Source organism: Myodes glareolus, chromosome 20 (genome assembly GCF_982192425.1).
Source record: "Myodes glareolus chromosome 20, mMyoGla1.1, whole genome shotgun sequence".
In the NCBI taxonomy this organism is placed as follows: Eukaryota; Metazoa; Chordata; class Mammalia; order Rodentia; family Cricetidae; genus Myodes; species Myodes glareolus.
Genome location: NC_142045.1, coordinates 63,547,646 through 63,574,613, shown reverse-complemented (window position 1 = coordinate 63,574,613; position 26,968 = coordinate 63,547,646). Strand labels below are relative to the sequence as shown.

The 26,968-nt window shown below is 44.9% G+C and overlaps 1 protein-coding gene across 1 annotated transcript in view; it reads left to right on the top strand.

The window, feature by feature from the left end:
* LOC148118872 (myeloid cell surface antigen CD33-like) overlaps positions 1 to 26,968 on the top strand; it is a 67,049-nt gene that overhangs the window by 6,469 nt on the left and 33,612 nt on the right. Inside the window, exons 2-4 of the mRNA XM_087899414.1 lie at positions 5,424 to 5,595; positions 5,901 to 6,179; positions 7,005 to 7,116. Coding sequence (XP_087755540.1) covers positions 5,424 to 5,595; positions 5,901 to 6,179; positions 7,005 to 7,116 — 563 coding nt within the window. The remainder of the gene's footprint in view (positions 1 to 5,423; positions 5,596 to 5,900; positions 6,180 to 7,004; positions 7,117 to 26,968) is intronic.

The window sequence follows — 26,968 nt, the reverse complement described above, 5'->3', positions numbered from 1 at the left end:
GCAGGGTTTCAGCTGTAACATGAAAATTGTCATGAAAGGTTTTAGCGGTCTGCAACGGGGAGGCAAGAGCTACTGCAGCAAGCCGCGTAGCACGATCAGCCAGGTCATTGCCTAGACTCATTGGGCCTGGAAGCCCCGAATGTGCTCTTATGTGTGTGATAAAAAATGGAGCTCTCCTACTTAGTAAGCAATCCTGTATCCTCTGGAAAAGAGCTGCCATTGTATTAGTAGGTTTTATAATTCCAGCGGCTTCTAATAATTTAACAGCGTTAACCATATAGGCAGAATCAGAAACAATATTAAGGGGACAAGGAAATCTTTGAAGAACCTCTAAAACCATCATATATTCCATCACCTGGGGCGAGGTGGCAGAAAAGTTCTTTATATATGTTTTAGAACTGACAACATAGGCTCCCATACCATTCTTGGAGCCATCTGTATAAACCGTCATCCCGTCTTTTAACGGAGCAAAAGATGTAATTCGGGGAAACATAATGGGATGACATGCAGCGAACTGCAGTAGAGGGTGTTTAGGATAATGATTATCAATTTTCCCTGAAAAGGTGGTAACCAAAATGGCCCAATCGTCAGAGGCAGCGGCCAAAGTTTGTACCTGAGAGGAGGTATAGGGAATTATCATAACCTCTGGGTGCTTGCCAAAATGACTAATAGACATTTTAAGGCCTTTAAGGGCAATTTGAGCTATAGCGGCGGGGTACCAATCAATACTTTTGTTAGGAGAAGCATGCGGATGGATCCATAGTAACGGTCCGTCCTGCCATAGCATAGCAGTGGGTAGCTTTCTTGTTTTAAACACGCATAGAGCAAATGGTTGAGTCTCATCAATATGGCACAGCTGTGCCTCCTTAATGGATTCCTCCATTAGCAATAAGGCTGCCTCTGCTGCCGGCGTCAAAGCCCGAGGGGAGGTAATATGAGTATCCCCTTCCAAGATATCAAACAATGGCTTCAAATCAGCAGAGGGGATTTTTAAAAACGGTCGCAGCCAATTAATATCTCTTAACAACTTTTGGAAATCATTTAACGTTCGCAAATCATCCCTATAAATTTTTATTTTTTGAGGCAGAATCTTTTCAGGAAGAATAACAGAACCTAAAAATTGGCCAGTATCTGCAATCTGGACCTTCTCAGCGGCTATTTGAAGACCCCATAGCTGTAAACTTTTAACGAGCAGTGGGTAGGCTTCCTTTAGGACCTGTAAGTCCTCATGACATATAAGTACATCATCCATATAATGAACCATAAGCAAATATGGAAACCGTTCACGAAGCGGTTTAAGAGCCTCCTGCATAAACATCTGACAAATGGTCGGACTGAGACATATACCCTGAGGGAGGTTTTTCCATTGAAAACGTTTATCAGGCTCTATATGATTAATTGAAGGAACAGTAAAAGCAAAGCGAGGCCTATCAGCAGGATGCAATGGAATAGAAAAGAAACAATCCTTAATATCTATTATTATCAGATTCCAATTTTTGGGCAAAGCTGAAAGCACCGGGAGTCCTCGCTGCATAGGTCCAAAGAGGTGCATTTGTTCATTAACGGCTCTCAAATCATGCAGCAAGCGCCATCTTCCGGATTTCTTTCTAATGACAAAAATGGGTGTATTCCACGGAGAGGTGGATGGTTCTATGTGTCCCAGAGCCAACTGCTCATTAATTAGCTGATTCATTGCTTCCAGTTTTTCAGAAGTAAGTGGCCATTGGGGAACCCATACGGGGGTCTCTGTTTTCCATGGTATGGGCCGTGTTGCCCCAGTGGCGCCTAGGAAAAACCCAGGCCCTGTTTATCGACATTAGGTTTAGGATTTATTGGCTCCCGTATTCCCTGCTGGGAGCAACCCAAGCCCCTTCCTGGCCTATGACCCATTCTGATCATAACATCTTGGGCCTGAGATGAATATGTATTAGATAAGGTCAATCCCATGCCCTGCATCATGTCTCTTCCCCATAAGTTGATCGGCAGGGGGAGGACATATGGTGTAAAATATCCTGACTGCCCTTCGTCTGTTTTCCAAGTTAATCTGGTGGAGCTAATGGTGGGGTTTGCATTGTAGCCCAAGCCCTGTAGGGCATGAGACGACTCGGTAATGGGCCAGGACCGCGGCCATCAGCGCGATGAGATAATACTTTTGTCCGCACCGGTGTCCAAAATGCCTTCGAAGCATTTACCATTGACCCAAAGGGGCAGTTTGGGTCGATCGTGAAGGCTAACAACCAAGTAGGCTGAATCCTGTCCTTGTTGACCCCATTAATCTATTCTCCGGCCTCTGGCGGATGTCTGCCGGGAGAAGCAGTAGTTGAGCTATCCTGTCTCCTTTATTGATGGAAAAAACTCCACTAGGGCAGGAGCATAGGGCTTGTATTTCAGCAGTGTGCTGACTATCAACGAGACCTGGGTGGACGATTAATCCCTGTAGGGTAAGCGAGCCATGTCCTAAAAGCAGGCCCATGCTTCCAGGGGGTAGGGGCTCAGGCAGCTGCACAGGGACGGGCTGTACCCCCATTTGAGGCATCAATAAGAAGTCGGTGGAGGCACATAAGTCCATCCTTGTTCTGCCTCCGAGGGTCCCTCGGTCGTTGCCCTGACGAGCTTGTTCCCATATTTTTGGGGGCCCTGGGACCGAGGGCCCGCCATCCCGTTTTTTGGATCATCAATCTGTGGGTTTCCTAATGGTGGGAGGATCTTACCATGGGCGTCCCTAACGGAGCGGCAGAGTTCTGCCCTATGATAACCTTTATCACAGCGTGAGCAAAGCATAGGGGGCGCTCTCTCCTTTTCTGATGATCTACAGTCCCTTTTTAAGTGTCCTGGCTTCCTGCATTTAAAGCAAACTCTTGTGTCTGGTCCTTTAAAAGGGCGTTGTTGTGACCGCAAGATGGCTGCAGCCAAACCTGCATTCGTCAGGGGTCCTCCTAGTTCTCTATAGACCCTGAGCCAGTCCTGTAGCCCTTTATTTTTCCTAGGGGCTATGGCGGCACGGCATTCCTGCGTGGCTTGCTCAAAGACAAGCTGTTCAATTAGGGGCGTGGCCATATCAGTATCGCCAAAAATGCGTCCTGCTGCCTCAGTCATTCTTGCCACGAAATCTGAAAAAGGCTCCTGCGTCCCTTGTATAATCTTGGTGAGCGGAGTGCTCCCTTCTCCCTTTTTTGTCAAGGCTTTCCATGCTCTTATAGCTGTATCGGCTATCTGGCGGTAGGCGCCGTAAGGGTAGTTTGTCTGGGCCATGGCGTAGTGCCCTCGCCCAGTCAGGAGGTCAAATGTCCATTGCTGTTGTTCTGGAGTTAAGGCCTGAGCGTTAGCTCTGGCCTGTTCCTGGGCTGCCTCGTGCCATAGCGCTTTCCATTCTAAATATTGACCCATGCTGATGAGCGACGCTTTTGCAACTGCTTCCCAATCTGCTGGAGTCATGGCAGACGAGGCCAATCTGTCCAACTGGGCTAAGGTAAAATTAGCCGTTACTCCATACTTTCTGACTGACTCTGCTAACTCCTTGATTTGGTTGTACTCCACAGGCGCATGTATTCGCCCATTTTCCCCTTCATAAACAGGGAAGGCCAGGTGTAACTTTCTTTTGACCTTGTCAGGCATAAATGAAAAGGTCTTTGGCCCAAGGCGTTCCTCATAAGGAGGCGCCGAAGGGGAAGTTGGGGGAGGGCGCGGCTCGTAAGGAGGCGGATGGGCCGTTTGGGATGACCTCATGGCCCTGCCGCTGGCTAATTCTACTTCCTCCTCTGTATCCAGTTCTCCTTCCTCTTCTCCTGAGCCAGAACTTTCGTGCTCATTTTCATGGTCATTTTCAATTTGCAGAGCTTCAAGCCCCTGCAGAGGATATAAACTACTGGTTTTTTCTTTTTTCTTATTATTGATATCAGAAAGCTTTTGACCTTGTAGGTCAATCTTCTCCCCCATTCTAATTTTCTCAGAACCATCGGGGGATCCAATTTCCTTATTTCTTTTTCTTGTAGGCGCGCCTAACCTCTCATTGCATTCAGTTTCTGATATGCTATCCTGGACTTCCTCCAATACATTTTGTCCGTCCGCAACAACAGCCTGGCAGGATTTATCTTCTAAGCAATTTTTGGCAAAATATAAGAGGACTGCTAAAAGAGGTAGCAAGGCCCCTACGACACCTTCCCAATGCGGAAACAAGTCAAGCCCAAAACCGAAAAATCCAAGAATAGTCATATCTCTCTGAGTAAACACCCTGCAGTTCTGAATCCTCCTTGTGTCCAAGGGGTCTCCGGCGGTGCGAGCAGTTGTCAGGGTCCCTCGGCGTCCCGGGTTTCGGCACCAGTTGTCCCGCGCTACGGTCTCGCCAGCAAGAACGACGCGGGGCATTTAGGATACTTCTGCAGTAAAGCTTTAATGCCTCTTGAGAGGGAGAGCATCAGCTTCCAAAGCGGAGACCCAGAATGAGGGGAACCCAGCCCTTATAAAGGAAACAGTCCTCGCTTCTGACGTGTCACTCTTGAATCGGTCCGTTGCCCATTATCCCAGATGATGCCTCGGGAGTAGGCAGGGACGCAGCGGTAGAGAGTTACAAAGCACGTGCGCTGGGATTAAAGGCGTGTGCTACATCATCTTGAACTCACAGAGATCTGCTTGTCTCTGCCTCCCAGGCATTGGGACCAAAGGCATATACTACCATGCCTTGAGGTCATAGAGGTCAATCTCTACCTTTGTTCCTAGAAGCAATGGAGAATGTGGTCCGGCCCTCCACAGCTGATGTCTTCCTGAACTACTCTCTGCCTCATTAAAATATTTTTTAAAATTTATTATTTTATCTTATGTGTATGAGTGCATGAGTTGCCTGGATGTAAATGTGTATAGGCCAGAAGAGGATGTCAAATCCCTTGGAACTGGAGTTATTCATGACTGTGAGACACCACATGGGTGCTGGGAATTAATCCTGGGTCCTTTGCAAGAGTAGTAAGTGCTTTAAACCGCTGAAACACCTCTCCAGTGTCTCTCAGTTTTTGAGAGAGGGTGTCTCACCGAATCTACAGATGACCAATTCGGGTAGAATGAGTGGCAGACACGTGCTAGGGATCCTCCTGGCTCTCTGTCTTCCCAACCCTGGAATTACGGGCACGCAATGTCACGCCCAGGTTTTACGTACATGTTGTGAATCTAAATTTAGTTCCTCATGCTTGTGCGACAAAACCTCTCACAGAGCTGCCTCCATCGCTCTCCTCCTCTGTTCCTCTCTGGCTGGGTCTCTCTGGCCTCTTGGCTGTCTGACTGCTGGGTTTTCATGTGTTCTCTGCAGACAGGAAGACTCAGGCCACCTGCAGTCTTTGGTTCCTCTTCTGTGAGCCACAATCTGTTGATTTTCTGCAGCTTTCTCAGTTTCTAGAAAGCTGTGCCTGTGTCTCCCTCCGTTTGCTCACCCCCAGCCGGTGAAGAATCAGGGCCAGTTCCATCTCTCCGGGACCCCAAGGAACAGCGATTGCTCGCTGGACATCAGAGATGTGCAGAGGATCGACAGCGGTTCTTACTTTTTCAGGATTGAAAAAGACTCCTTCAAGTGGAATTACTACAAGAATCAGCTCTCTGTGCAGGTGACAGGTAAAGTACTGGCTCCACGCTGGCCAGAGAGGAAGCTCGTGGGTGTCACAGAGCAGCTCTAGGATCCCAGCCTGAGAGTCACTGGGGATGGAGGAGAGTAACAGAGGAGTTGGGGTGGGAGCCTGTGTCTCTCAATGGCTATCCTCCCCATCTGATCCTGCATGTCTTTCTCTCCTCACCAGCCTGTGTCTCTCAATGGCTATCCTCCCCATCTGATCCTGCATGTCTTTCTCTCCTCACCAGCCTGTGTCTCTCAATGGCTATCCACCCCCAACTGATCCTGCATGTCTTTCTCTCCTCACCAGCCCTCACTCACACCCCCAACATCGACATTCCACAAATGCTGGAGCTTGGCCTTCCTAGCAACGTGACATGCTCTGTGCCCTGGGCCTGTGAGCGGGGGACACCTCCTATCTTCTCCTGGATGACAACTGTCCTCGCATCTCTGGGCCCCAGGACCACCCTCTCCTCAGTGCTGACCCTCACACCCAGGTTCCAGGACCATGGCACCAACCTCATCTGCCAAGTGGCCTTCCCTGGAGTCAGTGTGACTGTTCAAAAGACTGTCCAGATCAATGTCTCCTGTGAGTTCAACCCAGGGCTGGGATTCATGGTGATGGTGTCATAGGCTGGGGACTGAGACAGACACAGGTCCTATACAGCTCAGATTCTGTGCTTTCTGGACAGTTGTGGGGAATAGGGCTGAAACCTGAGACTTGTTTGTTTGTTTGTTTTTCCAAGATACTACACAGAATGCCACAACCCATGCCCCTGGAGGAGCTAGTCCAGGTAGGGGGAGTCATCTTGGGTTGCAGGAACAGAATCTCTTTAGCTCAGAGCAGGGTCCATCCTTCCTTATCCTGGCTGCTCTTGTAGACTACCAAGTTTCAGTTCTCAGCACCCACATGGCAGCCTTTAACTATGTGTAACACTAGTTCCAGAATGGCTGAAAGCCTCTTTTGGCTTCAGAGGGTATCAGGCACTCATGTGTGCACATACATACATGCAGGAAAATAAAAATATAAAAATTTTGAAAAGTTCTTTTTGTGTGCCCATTACTACCATATACAAACATACTCTTCAGTTCTGTAAGTCCTTGATATTTTCAATTGGAATTGTTGGTTTTGACTTTTGATGCAGAATCTTGCTATGTAACCTAAGCTGGCTTTGAACCTATGGTCCTATTTCTTTGTCCTTCTGAGTAGTGTGATTATAGACATCCACCATGCCTCTGTGATGGAAGCTTTAATTATGAAAGAAGAGAGTGATTTTTTTCTGCTATATTGTTGGCAACAGGATGCGTCTCAGATCTGGGATGCAGGAAGATTTGGAGGATCAGATCTAAGTTCTATGGAGAGAGTGGAGTCTGGGATTAGCAGGTAAATTCAGGTCCATCTACATTTCTTCAGGGATATCAGGGCCCCTGGCAGAGGTGGTTCTCGTGGCCATCGGGGAGGTGACTATCAAATTCCTGTCAACTACCAAATTCCTGCGTCTTGGGATCTGCTTCTTCTTCCTCAGGTGAGTGCTGCTCCTGAGGCAAAGTGGAGGTGTGATGAGGGCAGAGACACAGGACTGAATCTTAGATTACTAGTGCTGGGAGACAAGATGCAGGTTTTAAGGGATGGAATCCAGGCAGGGACCTCCTGGGTACTGACCTCACCAAGCTGGAGCTGTCAAATGTGGCAGATGAGGGAGTGTATTAGTCAGAGTTCTCAAGAGAAATAGAATTGATGAATTGTAAGTACACTTACACACACATACACACACACACACAAAGATGTATATATATATACAGAGAGAGAGAGAGAGAGAGAGAGAGAGAGAGAGAGAGAGAGAGAGAGACTGGATTTATTAATTTATTAGAGTGGATTGCAGATTATGGTCTCTGGTCTGACTCTTTCAACAATGCCTGTCTTCTGACAGAAAGTCCAGGAGTTCAACATTTGTTCGGTCCATGAGGCTGGATGGCTGGATGTCTCAGATGATCTTCAGTATACACTGACATCCCAAAGAAGTAGGCTCTGATACCCATGAAGGAAAGGACTTGCCAAGCAGAGTGAGAGCAAGCAGGCAAAGGGCAAGAGCTTTTTTCTTCCATGTCCGTTTTAGAGAGTGCCACCAGAAGGTGTGGCCCAGATTGGAGGTAGATCTCCCCATCTTGATAGATCTGGATTTAGAGTGGGTCTTTCCACCTTAAATGAGTCAATCAAGAAAAATCCTCAACAGTAGTGGCCAGCCACTTGGCTTAATTCCAACAGCCTTCACAGGAAGAAGGCTGTCTCCCATGGCTGGGTCCTGCCATCTGGGTGTTTAGCTCCCTCCCAGCCACCCTTACAGCCCATGACTGGGGCTCAGGGGAGGTGACTGCTGTACCTGGTCTCCTTCATGCCCACATTGAAAGCTCTGGTCTCATCACTCAGCGTAAAATCCCAGAGGAAGAAAGTAGAGAGGCCAGCAACACAGGTGGACCACGCGAAAACTGCCATGGGTTAGTCTCTCAGGTGAGTGATGTGGAAGCCGCCCAGCACTGGTGTCCCTCGGAACTCTTTCCTGTGATGGACCAGGTATGGCCTGGCTTAGCATGGCCACTGGTGACCCGCTACCCTCCTCCCATGGTGCTCCTGGATCAGCAGCTCCATCTCTTTCCAGAACTAGCTGGGAATCTCTGCTGTCGCCTCTCTGAACCCCTCACCCCATATCCCATACTGACCCCGTTATCCACCCAACCTTGATCATCCCTGAACTTTATCTTCCCCTGGCCACTGACTCTTTCTCACCTCCTGCCTCTGTAGCAGGGCCCCAGAACCTAGTATACCTGACTCCATGATGGGACTACCATTCAGGTCATAAAACTCAGCACATCGTCAGCACCACCTACCAAAATTAAAACAAAGATCTAATCTATCAAAGTCCATAGATCTAGGAAAGTTTCTAAAGGTGCTAACGTTGCCTTTTAGCCTCTGCAATTCTGCTTCTGGCTAACTGTTCTTGTTAACCAAGGTATGTCAACCAAGAACAGTGTTTTGGGGCTTAAAGGCTCACACTGAGAATGTCTTGATGCTGCACTGGGATTCTGAACACCAAGTGTAGTCTCTGGTCAACTAATATAGATTTTTTTTTCTTAGTTTAAACCAAGTAGTCTGCTCTAGAAGGTATCCCCACAACATTTCTGGAAGTTCTACCAAGATTCCCAGAGACCAGACTTTGAGATACTGGGGGTCTCAGGGCCACCCCTCGAAATGAGAAAGAGTGTGGTGGCCAAAGAGCTCCTAGAGGGTACACAAACTGAGTTCTAGGTCCGCAAGACTCTCTTGCATTAGTTACTGCCTAACACTTCAGAGAAACTGGACACATCCACTCCAAAATGAAACCAATGAGAGTGAGAATCCCCTGGCTTGAGACCTGTGGTCCTCTTGTTGGAGATCCAAATCCATTTGTCTCTGTCAGGTTGCCCAGAGAAATATCCCACCTCACTCCTGAAAAAACAATCTCACCTGTCTGCCCCATTCCAGGACTGAGAGTACTTGCTTGTTTTGTTGCTTGACTCCTGCTCAGTGTTGGTCCCTGTGGGGAGATGTGTCTCATCCAAAACACCTGCCATTTAATGCACAAGGAAAGAGAATATACTTTCCAGGTGAGCATTCCCTCTGCTCTGTGCCTGCTCTAAGCAGCCCTAAAGAAGGGGGAAGTTCCCCCTGGATGAGCCCCAAGGAAAAGAGAAAGCTCTGTTCCTTTCTCTTTCATGATTTATGTCTTCTTTTCAATTAGTGATCTGTATAGTTGGAAAACACCCTTCTCTGAGAAAAGTAAAAAACCCAACCCTGGGCCAGGCTGGGGGATCAATGCCAGACAGTGCATCTGGGCAAAACAGATTTTTCCCTTATGACCAACACTGTCCAAGGAAACTTTAAACAATTTCCACTAGGTTCTTTTTAAAAGAATTAAAGACAAGTGCTAAAAAGATTTCTCTCATCACCTAGTTGGCTCCAGATATTAGAAAAAACTTATAAAAGTTTTAAAATGCTAAAAATATAAATAGGTCCCAGTTGCAGCAGGTAGCTCAAAAGGTGTTTGACAACAAACAACTGATTGGGGTGAGACTTTAGTGTAAACCAAAAACCACTGTCACCTTCTCTGTAATGAGACTCAGTTAGACTAACAGACACCCGGCAAAATTGTGGTGTCTTACCCTCCTAGCTGCAAGTTCTGCCTCCAGTCAAAAGATACAGTGGATTATTTCTCAGATTGAAGACAAAGATTCCTGAGGTTATGGGTGGAAATCAACTCCCAGGACTGACCCAACACCAGGTTCCTAAAATTGTTCAGCTAACCAGTTCAACTACTCCAGATTATAAACAATACCCAATGACCCTGGAAACGAAAAGGGAAATTGCAGTCCATGTTGCCTGGCTTGGAGAGACGGGCATCCTGGTGTCCTTTCTAGTTACCCTGGAATACACCTCTCCTACCTGTGATGAAACCTGAGACCTCTGGTTCTCATGAGTCTGATTCTTCTAGAAAATCAAGTGTACACTGTCTTAGACCTTAGCCTCCCACTGGCAGAGGTGAGTCAACCATGTTTGCTTTTACGCAGACAGACCTAGAGGAGTGTTACAGCAGGCAGTATACTTGGACCAGGTTGTCCCAAGGATTTAAAGACACGAAATGTATTCCTCCTTCCCTTCTATCAGGGATTTCCTAGGAAAATATATCGTAAGGGGGCCACTGAGGGGCTGCCGCAAGAGTTACATTGTGCTAGTGAACACCAACTAAGAAAGCCCAGCTCCACGCATAAGAGGCTGCCGATCTTGAGTCCCAGTTGAGGGCAGGCAAAGGGAGCCTGTCTCATAGTAAGATGCTGCCATCCTTCAGATCCCAGCTCCGAAGACTGAGACAGGCTTGAGAGTCACTAAGCGCATCTGGGTATTTCTGCTTCTGGATGCCAGAGTCTATGGAAATAGCAAGGGCTCTCTCTACACACCAGCACAAAGAGGGGCACTCATTGAGCCCCAAACCTGAACTGAGACCTAAAAAAATACATTTGAGACTTATGAAACATTCCTGATGTCTGCTATAGCCCTAGCTCTTCCAGATGTCTCAAAAGATTTTCCATCTGTTTGCCCACAAACAAAAGACATTACAAAAGAGGTCTTAACCCACACTATGGGACCACGAAAATCTTGCTGTCCAATGAATGGCATGAAGAGTAGAGGGGTCTTCTTGATACTCTGATGACATACCCCAACCCAGTGTTGCTTGAGACTCCTTGATTAAGAAGAAACAGACAGTTCAAACCAAAAGGTTGATGGAGGACAACAGAGGGAAATAGCATTCTTCCAGAAACAATTGGTGGGACCCTGGGACTGACCTTTATTAGGCTACTTGCCTGAGATTCACAGAGCAGAGTTGCTCAGACCAGCTAGGTTGTTATAGCTAGCTCAGGATGCCTCAGCCAGATTACAATCTTGTGCCTAAGTAGATCCACCAACACTGGGATGCTCTGAGAATACTGACTTCACAGTGATCTGGCATGCCAGGGGCATATAAGAATACTTGCTGGTTTTTATAGAAACAAGCCATCTTCTCTGGGTGGGTAAATGCATTCCCCACCTGGGCTGAAACTGCTCAGATAGTAAGTAGAAGCTTAAAAGCCCCTCCAAAGACTGGTTGCCTGATTTGGCCTACTCCTAGCCAATGGGACCTGACAGTAGCCAGGCTTTCAAAGCCAAAACTTCTCTGTTAATAGCTAAAGCTTTCAAAATACACTGAAAACTTCATTGTGCCTATAAAACTCAAAGTCCTGGGAAGGTAGAAAAAAAATAGGATGTTACAAAAAAAATAAAACTATAATGAAACTGTCTTGAGAGTCCAGAGAAGGGTGGATAGACCTCTTTCTTTGGCTTTAGACCTGCTGTACCCCATTAGGAAGGAATTTACCCATGAGACGATATTTGGAAGACCTCCTCCACTGCTTCCCAGGCCCAGAGACCAGCAGTTGGCAGAACCCTCCAACCATTTTTTTTCTAAAGTCACAACAGAACCTCCAGTCCTCCAAAAATTGTATTTGCTGGGCTATCTGAGAGACCCAACTGACCTCAAAGTACCAGTTTCTCCTTGCTGGAGTCTGTTGATACTCTTTAGTTCTAGCAGGTAGCCAAAGGGGCACTGGAACCACTTAGAAATGACCCTACAAAGAGATTCTCTCCATTCCTGTGGCTGTGAAGGTAGCTGGCATTACACAACAGATTCACCACACCCAGGTCAAGTAAGTAGAAGTCATGGACGATGATGCCAACTGGACTGTCTCTGGACTATGGACACATTAAAACTAAGGTTTCGTTGGGCCCCAGGCCTTTTCACTCCCTGCCCCTCTACCTCCTCCTGAGTCTTATGCTTTGTTCTGTGGGTATGAAGGGTATGAGTATAGAGTTATGGTCTGACCCCCCACGGGCCTCAGGTCTCGACCTAGGACTGAGAAAGACAGATACAGGATATGTCTTGGCTAGTTGACTATAGGCCAGCAAACTATATTCATCTGACCTTTGCTCGCTGATCCCCACTTTATTGAATTGAATTGGTTATATTGAAACAAAGCAAAGATATGGGGGATTATCTTTTAAGATAGAAATACTGAGTTTACAATTCTATGCATGCTCTAAGGCTGGGCCCCTTAGGTGCCAGGAACAAAGGTTTTTCCAATTCAAAAACTGTAGTTAGAAAAACCTGAAAAATCCTTTTAAAAGATTCCAGTCTTTGGAAAACTTGGGGGATCACTCTAAGCCGTAGGAAGGGACCCTGGGAATAGAGTTATTCATTCCCAGCCAGAAATCAGCCAGGATTGCTAGTTATGCTTAGATACCCAGCTCCCATACTACATAGGAACTAACCAGCCTGTCAGCCCATTGAATGACAACTCACTGTGACTGGGGACCACCCAAATTATGGGGACTTACAAGAGACTAAAACTTGTCTACTATTCCTGAATCTTTAACCTAGGCACTTTCCTTTATTCTGACACCTGCTATTTGGCCTTGTGGGTTAACACATCCTGACACCAGCAATATTACCAAGCCCCTGAGACTAATTGGTAGGCACATACCAATGGTTTGACTAAATGTGCCCTTTCTAATGCTTTCCAAACTAAGTGACAGGTTGATCAGGATCTAGAGGTTTTAAACAGCTCTGTTTCTGGACTAAAGCTACAGTCATATACAGTTAGATACTGAAACAGTCCTAAAACACTGGAAGGGCTTCGGCTTAGGAACACCTAAAATAAAGGCAACAATAAATAGCTTTGGAAGAAACCTGCTGTTTGTATGCTAATCAATCAGGAGTAATTAGAAAAAAAAATCTCGCTGTGGCTAGGGAGGAAAAAGACTCAAAAAGAGAAGAGACACAGACAAAAACCAATTAATTGACATGAGTCTGTTCTCCTGGTTTGCCCCCTGCCCCCCCCACAGCAGTTACTCCACTCTCATCACTGGCTGGGTCTCTACTTCTGATTGGATTAACACAGGGGTCCTGCATCTTAAACTAAAATAGTATGAGTTCACATTTTGACTGATTCATTAAGACCAGTGGAGAATGTGACAGGGCCTCAGACCTTAGGAGGCCCTCAGACCTTACCACAGCTGATTTCTTGAGGAGTACCACTCAGGCCGTAAAATTCAGCATCGTCAGTACCACTGACCAAAACAAAAATAAAGACCTAGTCTATCCAAGTCCACACCTTTTGGCTTCTGTAATTTTGCTTCTGGCTAACTGTTCTTGTTAGGTGGAGTGTGCCATCCCAGACCAGTATGTCTGTGCTTCAAAGCTCACACTGGAGAAAGTTCAGTGTTACACTGGGATTGCAAATACCCAGGGTAACTGCCGGCCAGCTAATAAAGATTTTATATTGGCTTAAACCCATGCCCAAGCAGTCTTCTCTGGTGGATACCCCACAATACCTTCGTGTCTCCCTAGTACTGGCTCCAGGATGTACTTGTGGATGCAGTTGTCACCCTCTCCCTCCATGGTCTGAGTACGTTGTGTTCTTGCCATGGATAGAGACTGAAAACCATGACAGCTTGCATTGGGCGCCTCATGGTGCCTTCACCCTGAGCTCCCCCATCCTTCATGATGATCCTGTCACCCTGCCTACCCCACTCTCCTGCACCAGAGATTGTGCCTGTGCTGGGCCCACTCCTCAATACCCTTCCACCTTCCTCAGGCTCGGCCTATGTGGTGTGGAAGGTTCTTCTGCCATGTGTTGCTTTTATTGGTTAATGAATAAAGAATCTGCTTTGAATCTATAGCAGGGCAGAACAGAACTAGGCAGTGAAAACTAAACTGAATGCTGGAGAAAAAAAGAGTTGTGAGATGCCATGTAGCTATCAGAGGGAAAAGACGCGAGCTGGCAGCTGGAACCTTGCCAGGAGTCTATGAGCCTAATAGTAAAATATTAAATAATAGAAATGGATTAATTTTAGATGTAACAGCTAGCTCGCAATTCACTCAAGCTATTGGCCAAACAGTATTGCAAATAATATAGTTTCTGAGTGATTGTTTCAGGCATAAGCTGCCATGAACGAATGAGAAGCCTCTGCCTATGTCTGTGTGTCACTTTGGGTGATGAGGGCTTGTGATGCACACAGGGCTCTGTGTAGGAGTGACACCAGCCACTAAGTGTGCACTATCTTGGTGAATAATACTGAGCTCCTTCCAGGAATTAGCATTTTTGTAAGGGCTAGAGATGCACCACCATTTCTGTCAGGAAGAAATTGTCAAACTCATTATCATAACTGGAATGAAAAAATAAACACAACAAATTAGAACAAATCAGGGGATGATGGGTGAAGTTCAGAAAAATCATGCAGGAGAGGGCCTGGTGACTGGGGACAGTCTTCTAATCTGAAGGCATCAGGGGTGATGGCAGGACTAAAGATGTCTGGTGCATTTCCTGGAGGGAAGTGTCCCAGGGGGAAAGGCTCAGAGGCAGAAACAGCTTGCTTAGCTCAGCAGGTCGTGTGGGGACCTGCATTTGGTGCATCGTGTCACCCACAGAAAAAGATGGTTGTTCAGAACAGAGAATGGCAGGCTGCCAAATGAGAGGACTTCAGGGTGAGGCAAGAATGTAAAGCCCTTGATGAGAACAAAGCTATATGCATTTTCACCTTAACAGGCTTCTATGGCTGCCCTGATGAGAACCACACAAGGCAGATTGTCTTAGGGTTCCTATTGCTGTGAAGAGACATCATGATCGTGGCAATTCTTATAAAGAAAACAGTGAATTGGGGTGGCTTGCTTACTGTTCAGAGGTTTCATGATGGGGCACGTAGGGGCGTGATAGTAAACGTGGTCCTGGCTACATCTTGATCAGAAGGCAGCAAGAAGTTGACTGACATCGGGTGATATCCTGAGTATATGAAATCCCAAAGTCCACCCCCATAATGACACACTTCCTCCCACAAGGCCACACCCACTCCAACAAAGCCACACCTCCTAATATGAGATTGTGGGATTATGGGATTATGGGAGCCACACAAACTACCACACAGATCCTAGGGCTGCAAAGAGAAGGGTATAACCATAGGTTTTTCACCACTGTGACAAAACACCCGAAGGCTGAAAGGGTTGGTATGAATCAGGGTTTGAGTCCGCACTACTGTTTGGCTCTATTGCTATTGGCCAATAGTGACAGAGTACACTATGGGGCAAATGCATGTTAAAGGAGGTCTGCTCTCCTTATGGTTGCTGGGAGGCAAGGGAGAGCAAGGTTTGGGGAGGGACCACTCCATACTCAGACTTTACTTAATGAGAAGGAGCTTCTGCATCCTGGAGGAGGTGATGGTGGCCTGAACCAGGCAGGTCCTTTGTGTGTTTAATCCATGTGGAAGGTCAGGAGAAGGGATTTTAGATGCCGTGTGTGTATGATGGGGCATTCACTTGCTTAGCTGAGCAGTCTTGCATTTTGAACCAATTCCATTTATGTATTTTAGCTTATCCTGTTCTTGGGGTATGGGTAGGTCATATTCAAGTTTTACTAATCCTTGGTCCAAACCTGCCATTTGTTCTCTAGTGGTATTTGTAGGAGGTTTTTTTGTTTGTTTGTTTTAAAAAAAGTGATGGGTTCATTTTCAAAATGAAAATGCCTTGAGCCACTTTAAGTCTAGCTACAAGTGAACAAAAAGATTGGTCCCCTGCTATAGTGTGGTAGTCTACCCACATCGATCCAAACTAAAAGAGTAGAGCAGAGAGTTACTAACAGCCAAGCTTGCCTGTCACCTGCAGATGTGACAAGGTCATATGCCCAATAAGCTTTCAAATAAACAGGATGGTCGTGAACGACCTGGCTTCACCATGCTGTGTTTTACCTACAGACACAGTGGCTGTGCCTCAATCTACTGCTATTTCAGCCAGCAATTGTGGCTCAGTAGTTACTGCCCCTGCTGTTTGGGCTGCAATCTAGCAGGAATCTGTTCCCACAGGATCTGCCTCTGTTGCTGCCACTAAAGGTAGCTTGAACTAAATCTCTGTTTTCTATTTATTAATAAAACTCAAGACCAAAAGGCTGGGGTGATACCCTGCTAGCTCAAAGAGGTTGAGTGGCATCTAGTTAACCTTCTGTCATTGCTAGTATCTTCCAAAGGGCCTGTTCTTATGCTCAGAAAAACAAAAACAAAGATAAACGTGCGCCACTCAAAACCCCTTGCTACTATTTCTGGTGAGTCAGTCTCTCTCTCTCTCTCTCTCTCTCTCTCTCTCTCTCTCTCTCTCTCTCTCTCTCTGTCTCTTCCACATGCCATCTGATGTTCTGTGATTAATTTCTGTTAGCTAGTTGCTAACTCAGCCTCCTGACCCAAGGTTAATTTTATTTAATTAATGCAAAAGCAAACTCAGGGTTCATAGTGATCGAATGAATATCCCCCAACAATGTTGCTTCTCCCGTGCTTGCTATTATGAAGTGAGAGTCCAGGTTTCTCACAGCATTGATTAACCCAAGCCCCACATTTTATGCTTTTATCTATTCTGGGCTGTTCCTGTTTAGGGCCCAAGACCACTCACAGGGATTGTTCTGATGGGGCCATGGGAACTGGGGTGAGACTTAGTTGGAGAGAGGTCAGCCAGGTTGGAAGAAGGGATGTGGGTTGGGGGAATATGGGCATCCCTATGAGAAGTGTAGTCAGATAAACAACTAAATGATGTAATTTTGGGGAAAACAGGTGGAATTGGAGATTGGTATGCTGAACAGAGTAAGCTGAACCAGAAAGGCACAAATGCTATGCTTCTCTCATACATGGAATGTAGGTTTCTTTATGTGCACAGACACACACAACATGAAAGTTGATCAGAGACAGAAAAAAAAAGTGACAGTAAAGATGGGAGAATATAATGGGAATGCATATGAGCAGAAATGTGTGGTGTACTAGGCTGGAAGATTAGTAAACCTTCCCTTTGCAGACTGAGCACACACTGATAAATACAATTTAAAATGGAAAAGGCTACTGCAACAGTGAAGATCCTCTGTCTTCCTTCTTCCCTGGGCCGGCCAGGGCTGTTTAGTGGATGCGGCCCCATGAGTCTCTGATGGCCCCTGACACAGTCACGCACAGCAGGTGTCTAAAACACAGATGGTTCCCTCTTTCAGTGCAGCAGACCAGGAACTGAGATTGGAGTGCCCGTGGTAAAGTCAGTGTCACATGGGTAACTGTCCCTGTAGAGAGAGCTAGGAATTGGCTTTTACCTCTTATCTCTCCAGGTGGTGGAGGCCAATGACATGCTGGCCTCCTGTCCTGACACTCCTGTCTCTGCCTCTGTAGTCATATGAACCCCCTTGCACCTGCAACCCAAGGGACACTAGTGATTGGATGTGAATAAAATGTGATGCAGGATGGTCCCCACTGTGCGAGATCCTGCATGGAAACATAGAACCCCAGGTTTCATCCTGAGTTGTAACATGAGGGGCCTGCTTGTTGGGGTTTCTGTCCCGCCCGGGTACCCCACAGCAGGCAAATCCCAAAGAAAATCACACGGAGTCTACATTAGGTTATAAACTGATTGGCCCATTAGGTCAGGCTACTTATTAGCTCTTATAACTTATGTTACCCCATTATCCTTATCTACGTTAGCACATGACTCAGTACCTTTTCCAGCAGGGCAGCTTACATGCTGCTTCTTCGGTGGTCTGCACAGGAATCGCGGAAGAGCTTCCTGCTTCCCAGAATACTCCCCGTCTTTTTGCTCCACCCCTACTTCCCAGACAGGTCTGGCTTTCCCACCTATATTGCCTGCCTGGCCAATCAGCGTTTTATTAAAATATGATCGACAGAATACAGACAATTCTCCCACACCATTTCCTTCTTTTTTTTTAATGCCAATGCCTGGGAGGCAGAGACAGACAGATCTCTGTGAGTTCAAGGTGTGGTAGCATACACCTTTGAGCCCAGCACTGGGGAGACAGAGACAGAGGATCTTTATGAGTTCAAGGACAGCCTGGTCTACAGAGTTATTCCAGGACAAAGATATACAGAGAACCAGTCTCAAAAAGTAAAGGTAAAAATAAAAGAAATAGAGGTTAAAAATAAAGCTGCATAAAGATGGAAAATACACAGAGAATCTTGATACTGTGTGTTATTATGCTCTCTTTGAATTGTTTGAATGCTGAGGAAGTAGCAACAACTGCTAAAAAATATTTGCTTATAAATGCTGCAGAATTAATGCAAGATAGGTACTTTGAAAATACCTTGGCTTCAAAATTGAAGTCAAAAGGTATGTTACTTTGGAGAAGAGATTTTGCTTTTGTTTCCACAGAAAATGAGAGGCTCTGAATTTATTCAGAGTTAGGAAAAATTGCCTTTGATCAAGGGAGACCACCCGAGAAATCTCCGGTAGGAACAGGTGACCCAGATGTCTGAGTTCTTCAACCAGAACAGGTTCAAGATTGCTGCCTGAAATGATTGAGACTCACAGGAAACTCCAGTCAGGACTTGATTATAACTCTAAATTTTCTTTAGGTCCCCATAAGATCATCAGTGCCCCCAACCAGCAGGAAGGTAGCCTGAAATACTACGCCCACATTCCCAACAAATGGATTATGGGTATTTTCCTTTGTTTAAAAAAAAAGAGGGAAATGGTGCAGGAGAATTATCTGTATTCTGTCAATCATATTTTAATTAGATGCTGATTGGCCAGGCAGGCAGTATAGGCAGGAAAGCCAGACAGGAAGTAGAGGTGGAGAAAAGAGACTGGGAGTATTCTAGGAAGCTCCCTCTGCCATTCCTGCGCAGACCACCGAAGAGGCAGCATGTAACTTGCCCAGCTGAGAAAGGTACTGAGTCATGTGGCTGATAGAGATAAGGATAATGGGGTAACATAAGTTATAAGAGCTAATAAGTAGCCTGACCTAATGGGCCATTCAGTTTATAATCTTATGGAGTCTTGTGCGTGATTTTCCTTGGGGTATGCTGGCTGTGGGGTACTGGGCGGGACAGAAACACCAACAAGCCGGCCCCTCATGTTACACTGAGTACCGCAGAAACTGGGTGGGTGTTGTGTCTCATGCCTGTCATTTTAGCATTTGAGAGTTGGAAATAGATTGATCAGGAGTTCAGACTCATCCTCACCTACAAAATTGTTCAAGGTCAGCCTGCATCTCATGTAACCCTACCCTAAAGAAGACTGTAAACAAGTAGAAAGAGACTGCCTTGTTTCCTTTTTAAAGCAGTGGCTTCACAATAAAGGAATAATAATTGCATTTGAAAATAGTTCAGGGAACTGGGCTGCGGTGGCACACACCTTTAATCCCAATACTTGGGAGACAAAGACTGGCAAATCTCTGAGTTCAAGGCCAACCTGATCTACAGAGTGAGTTCCAGGACAGCCAGGGCTACACAGAGAAACCCTGTCTTGAAAAACCAAAATTATTATTATTAGTAGTAATAGTAGTAGTAGTAGTTGTTGTTGTTGTAGTAGTAGCAATTGCTATTATTTGAGGATATGGACAGACAGCTCTCCAAATCCAAACACATACACAGTTAATACACACATGACAAAATGCTCAAACATAACTAGGCATTCTAAATATAAGTCAGAGTCTCTAACTGGAGGCTAGGAACGCAGCACAGGTGGAAGAGAACTGGTCCAGGATGCACGGAACCACAGCATGGTGGCTGTGATGGTTTGAATGAGAATTGCCCCCATGGGCTTATGTATTTGGATGACTGGTTACCAGGAAGTGACATTATTTGAAAGGATAGGAGGTAAGATCTTGTTGGAAGAAGTGTGTCACTGGGAGTGGACTTTGAGGTTTTCTGAAGCCCAAGCCAGGCCCAGTGACTCTCTCTCCCTGCTGCCTGTGGATCCAGATGTAGAACTCTGAGCTCCTTCTCCAGCAGCATATCTGCCTGGATGCCACCGTGCTTCCTGATATAATGGCAATGAACTAAAACATTGATACTGTAAGCAAGCCTAAACTAAGTGCTTTCCTTTGTAAGAGTTGTTGTGATCATAGTATCTCTTCACAGCAATAGAACACTGGCTAAGAGAGTGGCCCATGCTTGTAATCTCAGTGTGTGGAAGATGGATGCAGGAAGATCAGAAGCTCAAAGTCATCCATGACTACATAGTGAGTTCAAGGGCAGACTGAGGACCATAATTACATGCATAATTACATAAATAAAATCATGACCTTTATGTTGTTACCAGGAAAGCATATAGAATGAACATCATCATGTTAGGTGATGTAAGCCAGAAAATATGAAATGTTTTCTGCCGTATGCAGCGTAGAAAAGTTACTGCTAAGGAGTTTGTAATCCCTGAGAAAAGACCATAGACTAAATCCAATTATTATTTAAAAATGTATTTGTTACTGCCAGCAGGATAACAGGACCACAATCTCTGAGCCAAATTTGAGATAGCCATGAGAAGAGGGGTGCGGGGAGGATATTTTTTATAATAAGCTACGCATTTTTATTCATTTTAATACCAACCAAAGTTTCCCTCCCTCCCCTTTTCCTGCCTCTGCACCTTCCTCCCATCTCTTCTGCACTCCTCAAAAAAGGTAAGGTCTCCCATGGGGGCTCTACAAAGCCTAGCATATCCAGATAAGGCAGGAACAGCCCTTCTGCCCTGTCTGAGCAAGGTATCCCACCATAGGGAATGGACTCCAAAAAGCCAGTTCATGCACCAGGGATAAATCCTGGTCCCACTGCCAGTGGTCCCACAAAGAAACCCAGCCATATAACTGTCATCTGCATTCAGAGGACCTAGTTCGGTACCATGTAGGCTCCCCAGCTGTTGATCCAGAGTCCGTGAGCTCCCACTAGCTCAGGTCAGCTGTTTCTGTGTGTTACCCTGTCATGTCCTTGACTCCACCTTGCTCATATGATCCCTCCTCCCTTTCTCCTGCTGGATTCCAGGAGTTTGGCCCAGTGTTTGGCTGTGGATCTCTGCATCTGCTTCCATCAGTTACTGGATGAATGTTCTATGATGACAATTAGGGTAGTCATCAATCTTATTATATGAGAAGTCTGGTTTAGGAACCTTCTCCACTATTGATAGGAGTTTTATCTGGAGTAATCCTTGTGAATTACTGTGAATTTTCCTAGCACCAAGTCTCTCCCTAACCTCATAATGGTTCCCTCTATCAAGATATCTCTTTTATTGTTCTCCCTCTCCATCCTTCTCCCAACTTGACAATCCCACAATCCCTCCCCTTTACTCCTCACCCCAGTTAACTCAGGAGATCTCATCCATTCCCCTTCCTGGGGGGAATCCATGCATATCCCTCTTAGTGTCCTCCTTGCTACCTAGAGTCTCAGGAGTTGTGGATTGTAGCCTGGCTATCCTCTGCCATACATCTAATATCCACTTATGAGTGAGTACATATCATGGTTGTCTTTCTGGGTCTGTGTTACCTCACTCGGGATGATTTTTTTCTAGTTCCATCCATTTGCCTGCAAATTTCACAAGTCATTTTTTTTAACACTGAGTAATACTACATTGTGTAAATGTACCACATTTTCTTTATCCATTCTTCAGTTGAGGAGCATCTAGGTTTTTTTCCAGGTTCTGGCTATTACAAATAATGCTGCTATGAACATAGTTGAGCAAGTGTCCTTGTGGAATGATTGAGCATCCTTTGGGTATACATCTAAGAGTGGTATTTCTGGGTCTTAAAGTAGATTAATTCCCAGTTTTCTGAGAAACTGCCATACTTATTTTCAAAGGGGCTGTACAAGTTTGTACTCCCACCAGCAATGAAGGAGTGTTTCCCTTACTCTACATCCTCTCCAGGATAAGCTGTCATCGCGGTTTTGATCTTAGTCACTCTGACAGTTGTAAGATGGTATCTCAGAGTCATTTTGAGTTGCATTTGAGGCGAGGATTTCTAAAGGTGAAAAACACTTGAAGACCATCAATATCTATGCAAGCAATCAAAGACTGGTCTGTGCTGCCAAGTTAAGTGGTGAAGGCAACTCAGAACAATCTTTGGGAACCTTCTTAAGCAGGTCACAGAAGCCGAAAAAAAGTAGTCATATCATAACAAATAGATGGCCACGACTGTAGACTTTTGGGTGAGGGTCACTGAGTCAGGGTTTCTCGGAACTTATCTTCCAGGGACAGGAATCAGGAACAAATACTAGTGGGTACGAAGATCAACGCTTGGCATAAAATGGGGTTCCTTTTGCCATCACGGCACAAGAACTGAAGTAGAAGAGCAACAGCTAGGGATAGTGGGGGAAGGGGTTGGTGGAGGGGAACTGAGATGTAAGAGAGAGCAGAGGAGGGGTAAATATCAAGTCACATGCTAGGTATGCATGGAAATGTCAACATGACCCTCAAAATGAACATATGCCAACAGTAACTTAAAACCACAATCAAATACCACTCTATGCCCATTTCAAGAATAACTTTTAAAAATGGGAAGTGGCTTAAGGGGACAGAGGAACTGGGACTCAGGGGCACTGCTGCTGAGAATGCAATGTGATGCAGCTGCCGCAGAAAGCTCCACAGTGGAACTCCAAACAGCCACAGATACACGAGCATCTGATCCAGTGGCTCCACCTCTGACAGTGTGTCCTCATGGGTGAAACCGGGTTCTTCATGGAGCTTCCAAGATCCGTAGCCATGTCATTGTTGATCACCGCAGGTCATAGCAGGGAGCAGCTGGGTACCAGTACAGAGCTATGTATGTCCAAGGCACACACAAGGGAACGTTACTCATCTTATGCCACAAGACTTGACTATATTGTTAAAAGAAGACAGCGGTCAAATGAGAGAGGAATGGTGTGTGTTCACTCATAGGAGGAGACTGGCAGAGTCACGGATAAGGAAGCTAGCAAGTCACTTTGCTATATATTTTCTTTATAACACACTTTTAAATTTAAAAAGTATGCAAAGGTCTAAGCCAGATAAAGTACCAGCACCAAAAGGGAAAAGTGGACACTAGTCCCATCTCTAACCCTGAAGTTATCTCACAAAGGAAAAACATCAGTTTTCCCCAAGTGAGACTCACTAAGGACACAAATACACTTAAAGTCTAGTCCTGCGCCCTATAATAGATAACCAACCCAACACTAACTTGATAATATATTTGGAGGGTTTTGTCTTTGTTTTAGCTTTTTACCTTGCTGGTCTTCTGTTTTTTTTTTATTTTGTTTTTATGAATTTTCTGTGTGCCACTGTTGTGTCTCTGCATCTCTATGTGTTTCCTGTGCTTTTTCTTCTTCTTTTATTTTTTAAAATCTTTTTCTTTTCAGTTCTTCTTGGTCCTGATATGATTTCAGCTTTCCTTTTCTAATAAAGAAAAATGATATGACTGACAAGGAACATTTTAATCAGCAAACATCTGTGAATTTTAGAACTTGTGTGAGCTCTTGGGGTTCCTGAGGAGTTTTTTTTTTGACAGTTCTTTGGATTGCTCCTTAGTTATCAAATAGTGAGACTTTTCTGAGATTGTTCAGCTATGGTAGAATTTATTTTGGGACCCTAATCCTGTAGTTCTTGGCTAATGTTGGCATTTTCTAAATCAGTGGTTCTCAACCTGAGGGTCGAATGACCCGTTCATAGATGTCACATATCAGATGTCCTGAATATCAGATATTTACTTTACAAGTTGTAACATCAGTTTTGCCAAGTTTTTTCTTTTAAAATGGATATAGTATTTCAGAACACATACATAAATCTTTTTTTAAAGAATTTTGGAGATATTTATTGGCCTGCAAGTTTCTTTTTTTGTTATTATTAAAAATTTCCACCTCCTCCCATCCTCCCATTTCCCTCCCACTTCCTCCCCTCCCCCTCCCCTCACTCTCCAGTGCTAAGAGAAGTCAAGGTGTCCTGCCCTGTGGAAAGACCAAGCCCCCCCCCCACCTCCATCCAGGTCTAGGAAGGTGTGCATCCAAACAGACAGGCTCCCAAAAAGCCAGTACATGCAGTAGAATCAAAATCTGGTGTCATTATCATTGGCTTCTCATTCCACCCTCACTGTCAGCCACATTCAGACAGTCTGATTTGATCACATGCTCGTTCAGTCCCATTCCAGCTGGCCTTGGTGAGCTCCCATTAGATCAGTCCCACGGTCTCCGTGGATGGACCTCATGGTCCTGACTTCCTTGCTCATGTTCTCGCTCCTTCTGCTTTTCATCTGGGCCTTGGGAGCTCAGTCCAGTGCTCCAGTGTGGGTCTCTGTCTCTATCTCCATTCATTGCCAGATGAAGGTTTGTTATCAATGGGTTCTCAATCAGCCCCCCATTTCAGCCACATTCAGAGAGTCCAGTTTGGTCACATGCTCATTCAGTCCCAGTCCAGCTGGATTTGGTGAGCTCCTATTAGAATAGGTACACTGTCTCAGTGAGTGGACCAACCCCTCGCTGTCCAGACTTCCTTGCTCATCTTCTCCCTCTTTCTGCTCTTCAATTGGACCTTGGGAGCTCAGTCTGTTGCTCTGATGGGGGACTTTGGCTCTATCTCCATCCGTCACAGGACGAAGATTCTATGGTGATATTCGAGATAATCATCAGTGTGTTAGTGGGCAAGGCCAATTCAGGCACCCTCTACTCTACTGCCCAAGGACCTAGCTGGAGACATCCCCGTGGACACCTGGAATCCCCTCTAGAGCCAAGTCTCTTGCCAACCCTAAAATGACTCCCTTAATGTAGATAACTTCTTCCCTGCTCCTATATCCACCCTTCCTCCATCTCCACCCTCCCACTCCCCCAAGCTCTCTCCAGTCTTTCCCCTGTCCCTTCTCTCTCCCCCTCTCCCCTTCCTCCACCCCCATGCTCCCAACTTTTGCCCAGCAATCTTGTTTGCTTCCAATTTCCAAGATGATCTATGTATGTTTTTCTTTGGGTTCACCTTGGTATTTGGCTTCTCTAGGTTTAATGTCCTCTGTTTACGGCTAGAGTCCACTAATGAGTGAGTACATACCATGTTCATCTTTTTGGGTCTGGGTAATCTCATTCAGGATGTTTCTATTTCCATCTATTTGCATGCAAAATTCAAAATGTCATTATTACTTATTTATTTATTTATTTATTTTTACCGCTGAGTAGTACTCTAATGTGTATACTTTCTTTATTCATTCTTCCATTGAGGGGCATCTAGGTTGTTTCCAGGATCTGGCTATTACAAATAATGCTGCTATGAACATAGTTGAACAAATGCTTTTGAAGTATAATTGGGCATCTTTTGGGTATATTACCAAGAGTGGTATTGATGGATCCTGAGGTAGATTGATTCCCAATTTCCTGAGAAACCGCCACACTGATTTCCAAAGTGGTTGCACAATTTTGCATTCCCACCAGCAATGGAAGAGTGTTCCTTTTACTCCACATCCTCTCCAGCATAGGCTATCATTGGTGTTTTTGATTTTAGCCATTCTGACAGGTGTAAGATGGTATCTCAAAGTTGTTTTGACTTGCAGTTCCCTGATGGCTAAGGCGGTTGAGCATGACCTTACGTGTCTTTTGGCCATCTGACCTTGGTCTGCTGAGAATACTCTTTTCAGTTCAGTACCCCATTTTTTAATTGGGTTGATTAGCATTTTCATGTCCAGTTTCTGTGGGTTTTTTATTTTTTTGATCTATAAAGCAAGAATTTTCAAATAAGTCAGTGTGGAGTGTTGAAGGATATACTGAAGTCATAAAAGCACACTTTCACCACTGAAGGCATGAGTTCTTTCACTAAGCAATTCACCTGCTGGTGGACGAGCCAATGAATTCTGCTTTCGAGATATTTCACTTAAATAGCAAAATTTCTGAAATGTAATTAAAAGTAAATATGTTCTAAAACTTTGGCATTTCTATACTTTCTCTTAAGAGAAAAAAAAGGACTTTTTTCTTTTAATACTATAACGGTTGAGCTAGTTTAATGTCATTAATAACCACCCATTAGATTTCCAATCAGAGCAATGCTATTTCACGATGTGATAGAACATGAAAAAAATATTGTTTTATAAAAATGTGGGCACATATTTCATGTTCTGGAGATAGCCATAACAAGGGAGAAAAAGTTAATTAAGTACACTCACACTGGAAATTCTTGTTCCCTAGAATATATAATTGACAAAAAATGAAAAGGTGGGAGAGACCTCCTTGAGTCAGAGAAGGTACTTTCAAGCACACTTGCTCGGGAAGTAGAGATGTGGACCAGCCAAGGACCATCAACAGGTGTGGTGACATGCACCTGTAATCACAGTTTCTGGAGAGTCTTAGGCAGAGGTTTAAAGTACAAAAGTTCCCATGTTAGAAATGCTAGAAGCTCTACTGGCCAGTTGCTTGAGAAAGTCTGATTTTTTTTTCTTGTCTGGTTTTGTTTCTTGTTTTTTGTTTTGTTTTGTTTTGTTTTGAAGAAGACAGACAAAAAGAACATAAATTTGGCTGGGTAAGGAGATGGGTAGGATCTGGTAGAGATGGGATGGGGAAAACATGATCAAAATATATTGTATGAAAAATATGATAATTTTAAAGAGGGGGAATATCTGTACTCATTTGTGATTACACACTTCTATCCCATGCCTTGTCTCCCACCTGGAAGAGTCTTTGAGTTCCAGTCTAGTCTTCATTTGTAGAATGAAGGGAAGTAAAACAGCCACAAATTCTACTGTATAAATGTATGAATGTGTTAAACAATAAAAAGAGAGCCATCACACACACACATACACACACACACATACACACACACACATCTTTTTCATTAGCTCTTTTTGTTTGTTTTGTTTGTTTAGTCTTATTCTGCTTTGGTTTTATTTTATCTTATTTTATTTTTTTAAGATGCCTATGTGCTTTCTAATCAAAAAGAAAAAGAAATAGTGTGGATTTGGACTAGCGCAGTAGGGAGGATCTGAGTGGAGTTGGGGGAGAAAAAAAAGGTGTAACCAGAATAC